The sequence below is a fragment of the Terrapene carolina genome, unplaced genomic scaffold (assembly GCF_002925995.2).
Source record: "Terrapene carolina triunguis isolate 2854851 unplaced genomic scaffold, T_m_triunguis-2.0 Scaffold42, whole genome shotgun sequence".
In the NCBI taxonomy this organism is placed as follows: domain Eukaryota; kingdom Metazoa; phylum Chordata; order Testudines; family Emydidae; genus Terrapene; species Terrapene triunguis.
In genome coordinates this window covers 75,385,689-75,400,475 of record NW_020664393.1, presented here as the reverse complement: position 1 = coordinate 75,400,475, position 14,787 = coordinate 75,385,689, and the positions used below count along the sequence as shown (strand labels likewise).

The window sequence follows — 14,787 nt, the reverse complement described above, 5'->3', positions numbered from 1 at the left end:
TTTTTTTTTTTTTTTTTTTTTTTTTTTTAAATAAAGGCAGGTTCACTGTAATTTTGTTTCTGACCCACGTAATTTCCCAGCCTGGTGTAATGGGCTCCTGGCCAGGCCCCGGGCTCCCAGTGACTCTTTAATTTCCAGGTAATTAAAACCACCGAGTAAATGCTCCTTTGGAAGCTTCACCTGGCCCTGCCAACCCCTCCTGACCTGCACTGCTTTGCAAGCCAATCACAGAGCATCCCTCTTTCTCAGCCTGTATTACTTTAAAGTCCATTCATTCCTGAGACGCCTGTGACTGGTGGATGCTCCTATGAATGATATGGGGCCTGGTCCATTGAAACAGGTGGCAAAGCTACCGTTGGCTTCAATTGGCTTTGCATCTGCCCTATGGTGCCTGTTCTCTCATTGCTGGCGGTGGTCACCTTGTCTCTTGTTAGTGCGGCGTTAACCCTTTGGAGACTGCCCATGTAGGTACCTATTTCTGCTCCCTCCCACCAGGAAAGCCTGGTGTCCATAGGGTTAAAAAGACTTTGTCCATCCTCCAGCATCTCTTATGCCCTTAGTGTGGGCTGCTCGTGCCCCCTGAGAGCGAATTAGCAGCATCACCCTTGTTTGAGTGCTTCACAGCTGCAGTCTCCTCACCGCCAGCACCATCCTGCTTCAGACATTTCCGCTAGCCAGGGGTGGCAGAACTGGTGGGCGGGGGGGGGCTAGAGCCCCTGCAATGGAAATATTGTGGGGGCGCTGTCCCTGCATCAGCTTGCACATGCCTAGGTGGATTGTGGGAGGGGGAGGGTTGCAGAGGCAAGAGCTGAACCCTTGAGGGGCTAGAATGGCTGCATCAGGGCCTAGGACCGGGCCAAGGAGCAGGACCTGGAGGAGCTGAAATGGAAGCCCCAGGACTGTCCTTCCAAGGCTGAAGCTGGCTGCCCGCTCCCCCCCCCGGCCCAGTCTCATACTCCCCCTTCTATTCCTCTGTCCCCCTCCCCCATTTTGCAGGGAGCTTCCGCCCTCCTGCCTCTAACTGGGGGCCGCAGCCTCCTCTGTAAACATCCCAAGCTGCTGCTGTGCCAGGGAGCCCCGAGGGGCGTGCCAGCTGACTGAAAGAGGCTTCTGAGCTTTCTCACTCTGTGTGCTCTGTCCCCCAGCCAGCCCCTCTCTCTGACTGCAGCTCGGTATCCAGGGCAGTTTTGCAGAGAAGACGCTGTAAATGAGGGTGAATCGTCAGAGCTGGGCCTGGCTGCGCGTTTCGCCTCCAGAGCCCAATTTCCCCCCAACTTCAATTTGGCACCAGGTGGAATTATGTCCGACAAAGCCAAGATCTGTCGGCCTCCAGGGTGCCTCTATTCTCCCGCACTTTCCTTAAGGGAGGGGGAGTTGATGGGAAGAGACTTCCCTTTGGTTTAGAGTGACCAGACAGCAAGTGTGAAAAATTGGGACGGGATGGGGGGGCGTGATAGGAGCCTATATAACAAAAAGACCCAAAAATCGGGACATCTGGTCACCCTACTTTGGTTTGGGAGCGTGGGTAGCGGCGGCTCCAGGCACCAGTGCTCCAAGCGCATGCCTGGGGCGGCAAGCCGCGGGGGGTGCCCTGCCAGTCCCTGCGAGGGCGGCAGTCAGGCAGCCTTCGGCGGCTTGCCTGCGGGAGGTCCGACGGTCCTGCGGCTTCGGCGGCAATTCGGCAGCGGGTACGCCGAAGCTGTGGGACCGGCAGACCTCCTGCAGGCATGCCACCGAATCCGCGGGACCAGGGACCTCCCGCAGGCATGCCGCCGAAGGCAGCCTGCCTGCCGTGCTTGGGGCAGCAAAAAAGCTAGAGCCACCCCTGAGCGTGGGCTTGTCTACATGGCAAGAAAGCCCAGAATCGTTAGTGTGCACCCCAGCCAATCTGCACTAACCCCCTGTGTGGACACTCTTACTCTGCACTAACAGCGCCTCAGTGTGCTTCAGCTTAGTATGTTTCCAAGGTGCCCAGTCAGTGTGTCCACATGAGGATCTAGCGCAAGGTAGCTATTGCGCTGTAAAATCACACCCTGGCTTAGTGCGCACTAGCTGCTCCATGCAGACAAGCCCTGAATATTGAGCCACTTGTATCTCTCAATTCCGAAGCAGCCTGCAGTGTTGAAGACACGTGTCTGGTAAACCGAAGTAAATATGGATTCCATGCAAAGATGCTACAGTAAAAGAGCACTTAAGTTTGCAGAGCAAAGCATTAAAAAATAAATCTGGGAATGTCCAAGTTCAGGTTTCCCGCACAACCATTATTTATTTGTATCCTCCTAGCGCCCCAGTCAAGGACCAGGAGCCAGGGCCGCATTGTGCCAGGCACAGTGCAAACACAGAATGAAAAGAGGGTCCCTGCCCCAAAGAACTTAGTCTAAGACAAGTGATTACAGATGGATACAGGCCAGCAGGGGAGCACAAGGAAACACTGAGACACAACTTGAACTTCACCCCTTTGGGTTTATGATGGGGTTTAATTACAGGATCTCATCCCGTCACCTCTACCGGACCCAGAGCTTGTTCAGTGTGCTGGCCGGATGGTGCACACTCTTGTAAGCCCTTTATAGCTTGGTGGAATCTTTCACTGGAACCCTAAAAGGCAAATGGGACCGTCTCCATCCTTGAACTGTCAGGTTTCTGCCCTTTCCCACTGAGAGATTAGCTGGGCTGCAGCAGCTTTATAACAGAAAACGCTCCCTGTGTTCAAAAATGGCTGAAGAAGTTTTGCCCAATCTTTATTTCAGTTCCCCTTCAGATACAGAGGAGACCTGGAGAGGTGCAGCCCCGTTATGTGGAAGTTGGACAACCTTATCATCAGCCGTAAGAGGCCTATTAGAATGGCAGTGTTTTGGCAACCTTCATGCTGGCCTTACCTAATGTGCTTCAGCTTGTAGTAATTGCAACCGCTCTGAAAGAATCCAGCCTCCAGGTCCCTTTTCTCTGTTTCTCATTATTGACCCGGCATTTAGCCTGCGTGGTTAGAACTGGCACTGATGTAGGTAACCCCAGAGCCGACACGGGCTGATGATTTCCTTTGCTTAGAACTTGCCTCTCCTCTTCTCTTTCAGGAAGGATACTTGTCAAACCCGAGAAGCTGGTGGGAAAACTACCCTCATGTTTTTCTCCCGTAAGCGCTCTGTTCTTCAGCTGACCGCTTCCTTCCTCTTTTTAGGTTAATGTGAGGACATGGCTTGGGAGTCAGTGCCATGTGAATAGGCAGCATTTACCTTGCTGTGTATTTTCAAAGCACTGTACAAAGGATCCCACAGCCCCGTCCCATGCTGGGATTGCCAGTAAACCCTGCTTTCTACAAAGGTCTTGGGGGACATTTGAAATCTTAATACAAATTCAGGGGGTGGCGGGGTGTGGGGGGGGCATTGTGTAATCAGGCGCTTCAGAGCATGCCTGCCCCGGTGGTCTGGGACTCGAGAGGCCTGGGTTCAGTTCCGAGCTCCCAATGACTTCGGGCAAGTCACTTAACTTCTCTGTGCCTCAGTTTCCCATCTGTAAAATGAGAGATGATAATTCTCCCCTCCTCATAGGGATGCTGTAATGGTGAATTTGGGAAGGTTTGTGAGGCTGGGGGAATAGATAAGTACCCAGACAGAAAGAGGGTGCTCCAGTCAGTGTATAGCCAATGTCTGGGAACCATGGGTTCAGAAATTCAGGGGTGATCTGTCTACTTATTAGGATGCTAATGGGGGCAGCAAAGTTGGGACTTGCCCAGCCAGTCAGCGGCAGAGCTGGGGTTAGAAGTTAGGAGGTTCCTGGCTCCCACTTCCATGCTAAATCCCCAGGAGGAGCTCAGTGGGGTTAGGGGCTGGATGCAGGAATCCCTGGGTGGAATTGGCTGGCCTGTGTTACGCAGGAGGTCAGCCTCGGAGGTGACCACAATGCTCCTCCTGGCCTTGAAATCTGTGACTCCACATTGTCCTGGGCCAGAAATCCTGGATTCCGTGAATGATTAAACCTTTATATTTGGCCCCTCCTTCCTGTGTGCGCACTCCCCTGAATGCTAGTGGGTAAACGACTCCTAGTGTAGGTGCAAAGCAGTAGGGAGTGGAGTGCTCGGTGGTGCCCCGTGCAGTGCACATGGAGTTCTAGCACCCGCAGGCCAAATCCAGAACGAGGCTGAGGCTGCCTGGCCTGCCAGCAGACCCCCAATGTTGCATTTTGGTTGCTGGCAAATTCTCCTCTCTCCTCCCTCCCATTCCTGGGGTGCCATAGCTATTAGCTCTTGAAAAGCAGTAACCGCTTGACTTCTTTGCCTAAGGCCCTAGGCCAGTGCCTTTTTCCCAGTCCTCAAATAAGAGATTAAAAAACTAGCCTGAACCTGACCTTCATCCCCCCGGGGAAGGGCTGCTCTCTGCAGGCTCTCTGCCTTGCCCGAGGCTTCCTCTTTCTGGGGAAAGTCAGCAGGGGGCATACCTCCTGCTGAGTTAATTGGCCTAGTAGATCAGGCAGTCTTCTCCCCCGGCTGGTTTGATTTCCAGGGGTCAGCTCAGGGGATGTGCTTTCTGCTCAGAGGAGTTCTCCCCCCAACCCACCCACCCAAAGGGGTGATGCCCCATCCCAGTCCATGGTGTAGGGAATATTTACACACCTTGAACTTCCAGTCTGGAGCTGGGTTTGCCCGCCAGGCTTTCACCTGTCCTGTCCTTGCATTTCAGGTTCCAGGTGAAGTTTTTCTACCTTTGCCAGCTGGCCTACTGGCTGCATGCACTGCCTGAGCTGTACTTCCAGAAGGTGCGCAAGGTGAGTGCTGGACAGGCCGCGCTGCAAGCTTTGCAAAGGCCGCCTCATCAGGTGGAACCACTGGCCAGTGGATTTGCAGTAGCTTTAAGAAGCAAAATACCAGACTGCGTGCGTGGAACGTGGGGAGAAGTGCAAGGCTGGGAAAGGCACGGCTGCTGCATGTTCCCCTTAGAATCATAGAATATCAGGGTTGGAAGGCACCTCAGGAGGTCATCTAGTCCAACCCCCTGCTCAAAGCAGGACCAATCCCCAGACCCCTAAATGGCCCCCTCAAGGATTGAGCTCACAACCCTGGGTTTAGCAGGCCAATGCTCAAACCATTGAGTTATCCCTCCCCCCGAGTCCTCAAGAGATGCCTTCTGAAGTTCTTGGGGGATATCACAGGGTGAAAGTGTCCTTCTGCCTGACCAGGGACATGAACCCTGGACCCTCAGATTAAAAGTCTGAGGTGCTACCAACTGAGCTAACCAGGCTGAACTTAGACTTACTGAGAGCGAGCTTGGAAGCTGCTTTCTTTCAGCTGGCATAGGTTCCCTTGTCACCACATTGCCTTTACACTTGGCCGATTAGGTGGAATCGTCATGGCCGCAGGATGACGTTGCATGTACCGCTGGGGAGCGCTCCACAAATCTTGGAGGAGCAGGGAGAGCCCCGGACTTACCTCCGTGCTTTGCTGCTCCATGGTGTGCACTGATTCAGATTTCCAAGTGAGGAAGGTTGAGCTTAATCTTAAACCTTTTTTCCTTTGCCAGGAGGAGATTCCTCGTCACCTGCGGTACATCAGCTTCTACCTGATGCATATAGCTGGAGCATACCTCTTAAAGTGAGTGTTGCGGAGTTTGTTTTATGGGCTTGCTAAGAATGATGGGAAAATCCTGGTTTCCGGAGGGCAAGTGCTCAGTACTTGCTGAGGGTTGGGCAGCCAAAATTGCTGGTCACTGTGAAAATCTTGGACATCACATTGAGACTTGAGTAAAGAAGGTGATTTAAGAACCAGCAATAAATGCAACAAATGATTAGCCTGTGGAACTCCCAGCTACAGTGTGTTACTGAAGCCAACAGTTTCCAAATAGGAGAATAGCTACTCTTAGGAATGAAGATATTGTCATGTCAGATCAGCTAGGACGGATGACATGCCGGCACCTAATACTTTCAGAGCATCATACAACGCAAACGTCTGCGAGCTGTCAGTCTCAGGCTGGAAGGTGTGATCCCCTTTTTGGTGTCAGGAAAGTCTTTCTCACAGGGTTGGTATTGCACAGTTAGACAAATGCATTCTAAAGGCTTCCATACACCCTCCTGTGAAGCACGCAGCCTGTGTGAGAGGAAGCAGGGTCCACTGACTAGTGCGCTGGACTACAATTCAAGAGACCTTGGCTTCTGTTCCCGGCTCTGCTACTGATCTGCTCAGTGATAGTGGGCTCTGTGCCTCGGTTTCCCCTTAAACTGTGTCATGTCTGTTTCGATTGTAACCTGTCTTGGGCAGGCATGTGTATGTCCAAGGCCCAGCATAACAGGGTCCTGATTTTGATTGAAGCATGTAGTCCGCAGAACAAACACAAAGTAGTGGTAATACGGTAGATGGCTGCCTGGAGTTCAGGTCTGTTCCAATATGGCAATGCCTGTGTCTCCTCTCTTTAGCCTAACCCGCCTGGGGCTCATCCTCTTGCTGCTGCAGTACTTCGCTGAATTCCTCTTCCACATGGCCCGTCTCTTCTACTTCACGGATGAGAACAACGAGAAGCTGTAAGTACGCCGAGCTGAGAGGAAAGATTCGCCCCTTGCCAGCCAGAGCTGTCATCAAATGGAGTCTAGGGGGAGCAGGGGAGTCTGTCTTCTTTCTCCAGAACGGATCCCCAAGATGTCTCTCACCTTGGGGCTGGTGGGAGAGGTCATGGGTGCTACAGTTCCTGACTAGCCTGTTGGGAGTGGGCTGGGAGATCTCCACAGCACAGGTACGAAGAGGGCACTCAACGCTGGATTAACTCCCAGGCTTGATTTGGTAGGTATAAGAACACCTGATCAGTGCAGCTTGTGAAGGGCCTGGGACCTTGTGTAGTCATGTACGGTGGTGCAAAGTTGGGGAGGTGGTGTGATCTAGTGGATAGAGCACGGGCCTGGGAATCAGGAGACCTGGGTTCTATCCCTGGCCCCGCTGCTGGCCTTCTGAGAGATATTGGGCCAGTCCCATCTTCTCCCTGTGCCTCTGTTTTACCCTCCCACTCTTTGTCTTGTCTATTTAAACTCGTCAAGACATACTCTCACTAGGTGTATGTGCAGAGCCCAGCGCAGTGGGGCCCTGATCTCCGTTAGGGCAGCAGGGTGCTTTCCTAACACAAAGAATAGTGAATATAAAAAGATACTGGAATGGTGGTGACGTTTGATGCTCCTGTTGCAGTGGGGTGCATGACCACACACAGCAAAGGGCATCAGAGAATCGGACTCGAAGTCCCCCGGGCCTGAAATTCACGAGTGCCAACTGTGGGCAAATGTGCCAGGAGACCCTAGGCGCATGCACCAAGTGGTGTGCTCTGGAGTGGAAGGTTGACAGCCCTGGGGACTTAAGCTCTGCCCATCCTGTTCAGCACGGGCACCAGCCAACCTGCCTCCCGCTTGACTTGGCAGGGCCATCTCACGCGTGGCCTGTTCAGGCAATGGCACCCGTGCTGAGGCTGCAGGAAGGGGGCCAGCTGTGACACTTGCATGGCACTCCTAGGCTGAAATCACCCCTCTTTCCCCCAAAGTTCAACCCTATTAAAAGTGGGTTCCCATGAACAACATGCTGCTCCTGGGCATCTTGAGGCCGTTTCCTGGCCTGAATGTCTGCGTCTCGCGACTCCTGCTGCCCTTCCGGGTAGGCTGGGTGTGCGCCCCCACTGCGAATGGAGGCTTGTCCCAGTGACGTTCCTGTTTGAATTCACACAGGTTTAATGCCTGGGCAGTGGTGTTCGTGGTCACCCGGCTCTTCACCCTCACCCTTTCTGTGCTGGTCATTGGCTTTGGGCTGGATCGGGTGGAGAACCAGGAGTTCAACATAGAGAAAGGAAACTTCAGCACTCTGTCTTCCAGGTAAGACATGGCCATGTGCTGCTCCATCGGCTTTCTGCCCGTAGGCTGAAATGCTCTGCCGGATTGCTTAACGCATGCTCACTTAGTCAGGAAGGGGACTGATGAAAGCAATAGGGATGCCCGGGTTCAGGTTCTCTACCCATCCACTCCCACTCAGCTCCTCAGGGCTGGGCCTGCAAAGTCAGAGGGGTCTGAAAAGCCAACTGTCTTCTGCTTGGAACGTCTCCCGTACCGAGGGTTCTGTAGATGCAGCATTACACTGGGCGAGCAAGCTGGATGCGAGGCTGTCTTGAGGCTCAGCAAAATTGTCTGTGAACCATAGTGTGAAGAAAAGAAAAATCCTTGTTTGCTCAGTAGAGGGACGAAGAGAGCCTCCAAGCAGATCTGTCATGTAAGGAGATGGCACTTACGTACAATCCCTTTTCTAGCCATAACTGCAATTTAAGGGACCTGGTCAACATGACTCCTACTTCTGTCTGGCCGTGTCTTCCCTCCTGTTGTCAGAGGAGCCTAGGGACGTGGCAGGCGTGATTGTACCTAAGCAAAAATTGACGTCAGGGCTGATACCTGGAACAGCTACTCCCTCCCCTCAGGTGTCCTCACAGGACTGGTCTGTGGGCTCTGGAGAGCACCAGCCTCTGTAGCATTGAGATCGCTGTGGTCTTTGGGTGTGAAGGGCCATTTACTAGCTGGCTTGGTTGGGTGTGGAAGTGGCTGCAGGGCCCCTGGCTTCAGCCTCTCTGCTCCGTTCTCAGCCTGACTCTTCTCTGCCCCCACCCCCAGGATGTTTGTGCTGTCCCTGGTGTGCCTCTTCCAGGCCTGGCTGATGTGGCACTTCATCCGGTTCCAGCTGCGGCGCTGGCGGGAGTACCGGAACGAGCAGAGCGCCAGGCAGAGAGCCGCCGCCCTCACCAAACAGCAGTCCAAGCCCGTCAAGAGGGAGTCGGGTAAGTGCTGGGGTGGGGTGCTGAGAGCAGGGCCGGGTGTGGCTGAGCTGGGGGCGAGAGGTTAAGGGCCCAGGCTGCTGTCGGGTCCCTTCCTCTGCTGCAGAGGGATCAGTAATGGCCAGGAGCCATCAGGGCCCCAGCTCTGTCCTAGGGTTGTCAACTTTCTGTTTGCAGACAACCGAACACCACTGCCCAGCCCTGCGGCTCCCTCCCTTCTCCAAGGCCCCACCCTCCATTCACTCCACCCCCCCTTCCTCCATCACTCGCTCTCCCCCACTCTCTCTCACTCGCTCATTTTCACCGGGCTGAGGCAGTGGGTTGGGCTGCAGGGGAGGTGAGGGCTCCAGCTGGGGCTGAGGACTCTGGGGTGGGGCCAGAAATGAGGGGTTGGAAGTGCGAGAGGGGGCCCAGGGATGGGGCACAGGTTGGGGCACAGGAGGGGTTTTGGTGTGCAGGCTCTGAGCAGCGCTTAACTCAGGTGGCTTCCAGGAAGCAGCTGGCATGTCCCTCCAGCTCCTAGGCACAGGGCAGAATCGCCCACGGGGGCTCAGTGCGCTGCCCTCATCTGCAGGTGCTGCCCCCGCAGCTCCCATTGGTCATGGTTCCCAGCCAATGGGAGCTGCGGAGCTGGTGCTCGGGGAGGGGGCAGCGTGCTGAGCCCCCGTGGCTGCCCTTGAGCTTAGGGGCCACAGGGACCTGGCCGTCGCTTCTGGGAGCTGTGCGGAGCCAGGGCAGGCAGGGAGCCTGCCTTAGTCCTGCTGTGCCACCGACTGGACTTTTAACAGCCCGGTCAGCAATGCTTACCGGAGCCACCAGGGTCCCTTTTCAAACAGGCGTTCTGGTCGAAAACCGGATGCCTGGCAACCCTACTCTGCCTGTCCAGCAGCGTAGTGCCCCGAAGGCTGTGCTGGGGCCTTGCTCAGGAGCGACAGTGTTCCATGAGGCAACCTGAGCCCGTGGGGTCTGGTGGCACCACAGCACAAGGTGGAAGGGCTGCAGGGTGCTGATGTCCCTCTGCAATCCTGCATGAGCCCAGGCCAGAGGAAGCTGAGGAGATGACCGTTCTTACCCCTGGCGCTAAGTGCTCGCCCCCTCTAGGCCAATGAGGCCCCAGTTGAGTGTCCCTGACTCACTGCGCTCCCCTGCCCCCAGGTTACCATGAAAACGGAGTGGTGAAAGCTGAGAACGGAACCTCCCCACGCACCAAGAAGCTCAAGTCTCCATAGAGCTGAAGGCTCCTCTGCCGGGGAGGAGGGCAAGAGACCAGGACTAAGCCCCAGCCCCTCCCTCGGCCTCCCAGGTGCTGAATGGCTTGGAAACGTCTCATCTTCCCAAGGTCTCTTCCCCCTTCCCCCCTCCCCAAACCATTTGCAATAAAACCAAAAAAACCTTGCTCCGTCACATGGCCTGCAGGAGCCAGACCCAAACCTCCCGTCCTCTCCTTCCTCTCAGTTTTATCGTCAATCAGCGTGCAATTCTCTCCCCCCGCCCCCCCCTTCTTGAGTGTTTTTTCTTCCTGTTGTGTTTTTGTTACAAATGCGCCATGGGATGGTTCCAAGCAAACAATTCCTCTTCTAAAGCAGGTTCTTTCCCTGCCCCTCTGGGCATTGCCCTGCGTCCTGGCCTTGGAGGGGCAGGCGGCTGCTTTAAGGTGCCCTGTGATCATGAGGGTAGAGGTTTGGGGAGCTGGGGGAGCCATGCCCTGTGTGCAGAGTGCCTCTCGGTATCAGGGTGGCGTCCATGGGTGGTGTTGCCGCTGCTGGAGTTCTTGGGTGACCTGCAGGGCAGCCTTGCCTCCAGCACGCCCAGCGGGATTGCAGAGGCGGGCCAGGTCTGGATTGGGCCTGTTGCATCAGGGCACAGGGAGGTGACCTCAGACGTGCTTTGCATCGTGCTGGAGCTCCGGCAAGTGGCATCCCTGGCAGGCTGCGGCCGGTTCTGCCCACCTCTCTCCCTCCCCTGGGTGCGGTGACAGGGCTCTGCCTCTGCCTTGCCATTCCTAGTGCCTTACTTGGGATGATGTCACCCAGGGAGTAGCTCAGGCCAAACTCAGTTGAGGATGTGTAAGCCCTGAGCCACACACCAGCAGGTCAGCCCTAGTCCCACACCTCGCTGCTCCTTCAGGCTGTGCCGCTTTACCTCACCCAAGGGCTGGCTTAATCCTGTGGCGCTGTGTTTGCGTAGTACTCGTGCTGCATGCAGGAGAGCCGATTCCCTGCCACTCAGTTTATCTGCCTTTCACCTCATACCTCACCGCTGCCCCTGCCATCCCAGGCCAGCTGTGCCCTCTCTGCTCTGGCTGCAGCTGCCAGCTTGTCTTTCCACTTCACGGGCCTCATATCTCCTGAGGGGATTGGTTAATCCAGGATCCAGCCCATGCCACCCTTCCTGGGCTGGGTGGGAATAGCAGAGAGCAGCCTGTGGGAGTGCCTCTCGCCCGATCCATGCCACCCTCCCCTCCCCAGCTGGTGGGTGGAATCATCTCAAATCTACCTCAGAGGCCGCCTCTTTCATACGACCACTCTCCCTCGACCCCTCGTTGGCTGCGTATGTTGGGAGGAGATGTGCGGGAATTGTTCGAGCACCCACTGATTCTGTCCACTGCCCTGTTCCGAATGGATGGAGCCGTCCCACTTTCAGGGCTCTTCCAGTGCCATGTGCTGGTCAAGACTGGCCAGGTTGCCCTGCAGCGGAGGGTATTTCTCTCTGAGGAAGGTCCCCGTAAGCCAGACTTTGCAGTGGGCATGTTTCAGTGCAGTGAGGTGACTTGGCGCTTCCCTTCTGCTTCGCTGGGGTGGGAGCTTCCCTCTCGGCAACACTGGCTCGGCTGCCCTTTCTGCTGCTGCCCAGATGGGTAGCATTTCCCTTTGGCTGAGCGTGGAGAGGGTGTCGCTGCTCCAGAAGGGGCAGGGAGAGAGGCAGCCAGGGGGTAGCAGAGGTGAAGGGTCATGGAATCACTTCTAATGCAGATTGGGATCCAGGGTTCTTCCTTCCTAGCTGGGGTGAGTGACATGGGCCAGAATAAACCAAACACGATGTTCCTGGCTTGTTTCATGCTCCTCCCCGTGGCCTTCCTTGCTGGAGGCGATTGTAACTCATGCTCTCCGGCCTTTTGTTTTTCGGGGTGGTGAGAGGAACTGGCTGGCTGTGCTGCTTTCACAGATTTTGAGTCCTCTCCACACCTGTTCTCTCCCCAGCACGGGCAGGGGCTGCCAGTGGGGGAGACAGAATACCTCGGAGCCTGAATGCAGCTGATCAGATTCCATTCCTTCCCCCATCCCCCAGGAGCTTTGAATGTCAAAGGAGGGCCACTAGCTGGCATCTCCCAGGGATCTTCCTCCCGCTCCCCCAGTATCTTGGAGCAGAGCACCTGGAAACACCGTGTGACTGTCCCTCCTTAGCCCGGGCTGGACAGATACTAGCAAAGCCAGCACTTGGGCAGAGGGAGCTCTATTGGAGGGGCAGAGGAACCGGGCGGGAAAGGAATGTTACACCAGCGGGAGAGCGAGCTGGGCCACAAGCTTTTGGCCCCTGGGCCTAGCACAGTTCACCCTTCCATCCCTCTCCCCTTTCTCGTCCGCTCCCAGCCGGGAGGGGGTCGCTGAGCCCTGCAGGGAGTGACTGCTCCCCAGATCTCTCCAGAGCCGGCACCGGCCTTGCTCCTCTGACGTCAGCAGAGGAGCTGAGCCGCCTGGTTAAAAGGTGGCTTGTTGTCAGATCCAAATAAACCAGGCTGCTGAATGATTCCTTCCCCCAGTCTGCCCTGCTCCAGGCAGCCTTTCCTCTGGCACAAGCCTGCGAGGCTGTAAAGTAGCTCATTGTTCTCTATATACCAAGTGCCTTACATTGCGGTATAGTCGGTACCCTCTTGCCTATGCGCTGCCTCAAGAGCTCCGTGCCCCCAGGCTCTGTGTATATGTCTGATGTGTGTGTTCCATATTTAGTCACTGGGGAAAGGGACAGTTCACGCTGGAAGTAGCCCCTCGTTTTCTATGCCTTTTCGATTTGTAGAATGGTTCCTTCCTCGGTGGCTAAAATCCCCTTCCCTTTTTCTGCCTAGATGGGTCGATGCCCACTGGCTGCCATTTCAGAGGCATCGCTGGGGTCATTTGTGGCCGGAGGGGCTCCCATCCCATCCCTCCCAACACAGAAACTCTTACTCCTCTCTGCTCCAGTGCACATACCGTCCCTGGCTCTGCAGTCACTGGTGCAGCTCTCCTTGCATTTCCTAGCAAACCAAAACTTCCCCTCTATCCTGGAGAACCTCGTCCTGGATGGATTCTTTTCTTTTCCAGTCTCTAGTGTTAACTCTTTCATCGACCAGTCCACATACAAAGGTGCAGAGAGCCGGGGGAAGGGGAGACCCACTTCTCGAATGGGTTCTCTTCTTGGGCCCCATCCCACAAAGTGTTGCGCGTCTTCTGCAACAGTTTGAGTGCCCCCATCTGCTAGAAGGCTGAGGGTACTCAGGATCATGCAGAATTGGGACCTGGGTCCCGGATTCAGTGTTATAGCACCGCTACTCCACTCCCTCCTGGGTTGTGCAATAACCCACCTGGATCGTGGTCACTCCTGCAGTGCTTGCATCCGTCACCAAACCCTGGGAGGGGAGGATCCCTGAGATGAGGTCCAATTGTGATAATTGCATGGAGCACAGAACGCCTCCTCACCCGGGCTTTGGCAAAGTCTCTTAAGAACCAGCAGTTCTTCTCCCTCTCTCCTTGTCCCAGATGGATCTTAGAGGGGTGGATGTTGGGGAGAATGTAGCATTTTGCAGATCAGTATCTTTTTTTTAAAAAAAGTTTGTTGAATGAATCTTCCTTGCTCAACGGGGCATTCACGTTTGTATTTTTGTAGGATGACTTTTCCCTGCCTGTCATGCACAGATGTAGCGAATAAGGGATGGGGTTCTCCCTGGTTTTTCTATTAAGTGGAGGATGGTCTCTTTTCAGAACTAGTCATGAAATCTGTAGATGGGTGGTCTTCATTCCAGTGGATTGGAGTTACAGCTACACCTGACTATGGAGTCCAGTAGTTGGGAGCTGTAGCTACACCTGACTTTTCTCTACAGCAGAGGGCGTCTACAGCTGTCTTGACTGTACAGCTAGAGCAGCTCTTTTTTGTGACCTTTGAGTGCGTAACACATGGCTCGAGTTGGCCGTCTTTCTATTGACGCTATAAACTGGGTCACTCATCTCCCTATGTCATGTGTACTTCTTGCCAGAGGGAGGGATGGACACAAGAGGCCAAGTTTGGGTGGGTGCTTGTATCTCTTTTTAACCCGTTTAATTCCGCGGACCAAACTTCAACAAAGAAACTCAAGGAAAATTCTGTTCTTCCATATTTATGCTTTAGTGCAAACGTTCTCTTCCTTTGTTGTGTATTTTAATTTGGTTTGGTTTGGGGGGGGGGGGGGGGTTGGTTTTTTTGGATAACCGTTTCAACTCTCCTCCCCCACCACCACATGTTTTTATTCTTCCCCTGTCATTTAAAAAATAAAAACCAATTTTGTACGGAATTTTTTTTTTTTTTGTTAAATGGCTTTTGTGAGCAAACTCTCAACAAAGATATTTTCTGAAATAATAAAAGGCATAGAATCATCAACTGGTGCTTAACACTGGTGTGTGTGTTTCCTCAATTCGCTAATACCTCATTGCTATGACTAGCTATTCTAGTGTTCCCAAAGCATGACGGGACAGACCCACCAGGTATGGCAGAGAGAGGTGCCATCTGCTCCATTTGGTGTTTGACCTTCTGTCTTTGTCATAGACAACACATCTGCCGGTGGCTGGCTCTTTCCATGGCTAGGACCCGTTCCATGGTTTGGGTGCAGGCAGCATGTAGGGGAAGTGATTCCTGCCCAACATGCTGAGAAAGCAAGTGGATTCTGAAGGGTGATTCTATGGCTCAATGCACCAGTGGCCTGTGCTAAGGGCCACTGACGTCCATGGAAAGACTCACAGTGATTACGACAGGCTGGGGATCGGGCTGCAGCTCTGGGCCTACGGGTGAG

At 54.5% G+C, this 14,787-nt stretch overlaps 1 protein-coding gene across 1 annotated transcript in view; it reads left to right on the top strand.

Annotated features, from left to right (window-relative positions):
- TRAM2 (translocation associated membrane protein 2) overlaps positions 1 to 10,175 on the top strand; it is a 50,100-nt gene extending 39,925 nt beyond the window's left edge. The window contains exons 5-11 of the mRNA XM_024205413.3: positions 3,072 to 3,130; positions 4,674 to 4,758; positions 5,511 to 5,581; positions 6,400 to 6,504; positions 7,684 to 7,827; positions 8,611 to 8,774; positions 9,927 to 10,175. Of these exons, the coding sequence (XP_024061181.1) occupies positions 3,072 to 3,130; positions 4,674 to 4,758; positions 5,511 to 5,581; positions 6,400 to 6,504; positions 7,684 to 7,827; positions 8,611 to 8,774; positions 9,927 to 10,000 (702 nt within the window). The 3' untranslated portion in view covers positions 10,001 to 10,175. The remainder of the gene's footprint in view (positions 1 to 3,071; positions 3,131 to 4,673; positions 4,759 to 5,510; positions 5,582 to 6,399; positions 6,505 to 7,683; positions 7,828 to 8,610; positions 8,775 to 9,926) is intronic.
- Positions 10,176 to 14,787: the final 4,612 nt, after the last annotated feature.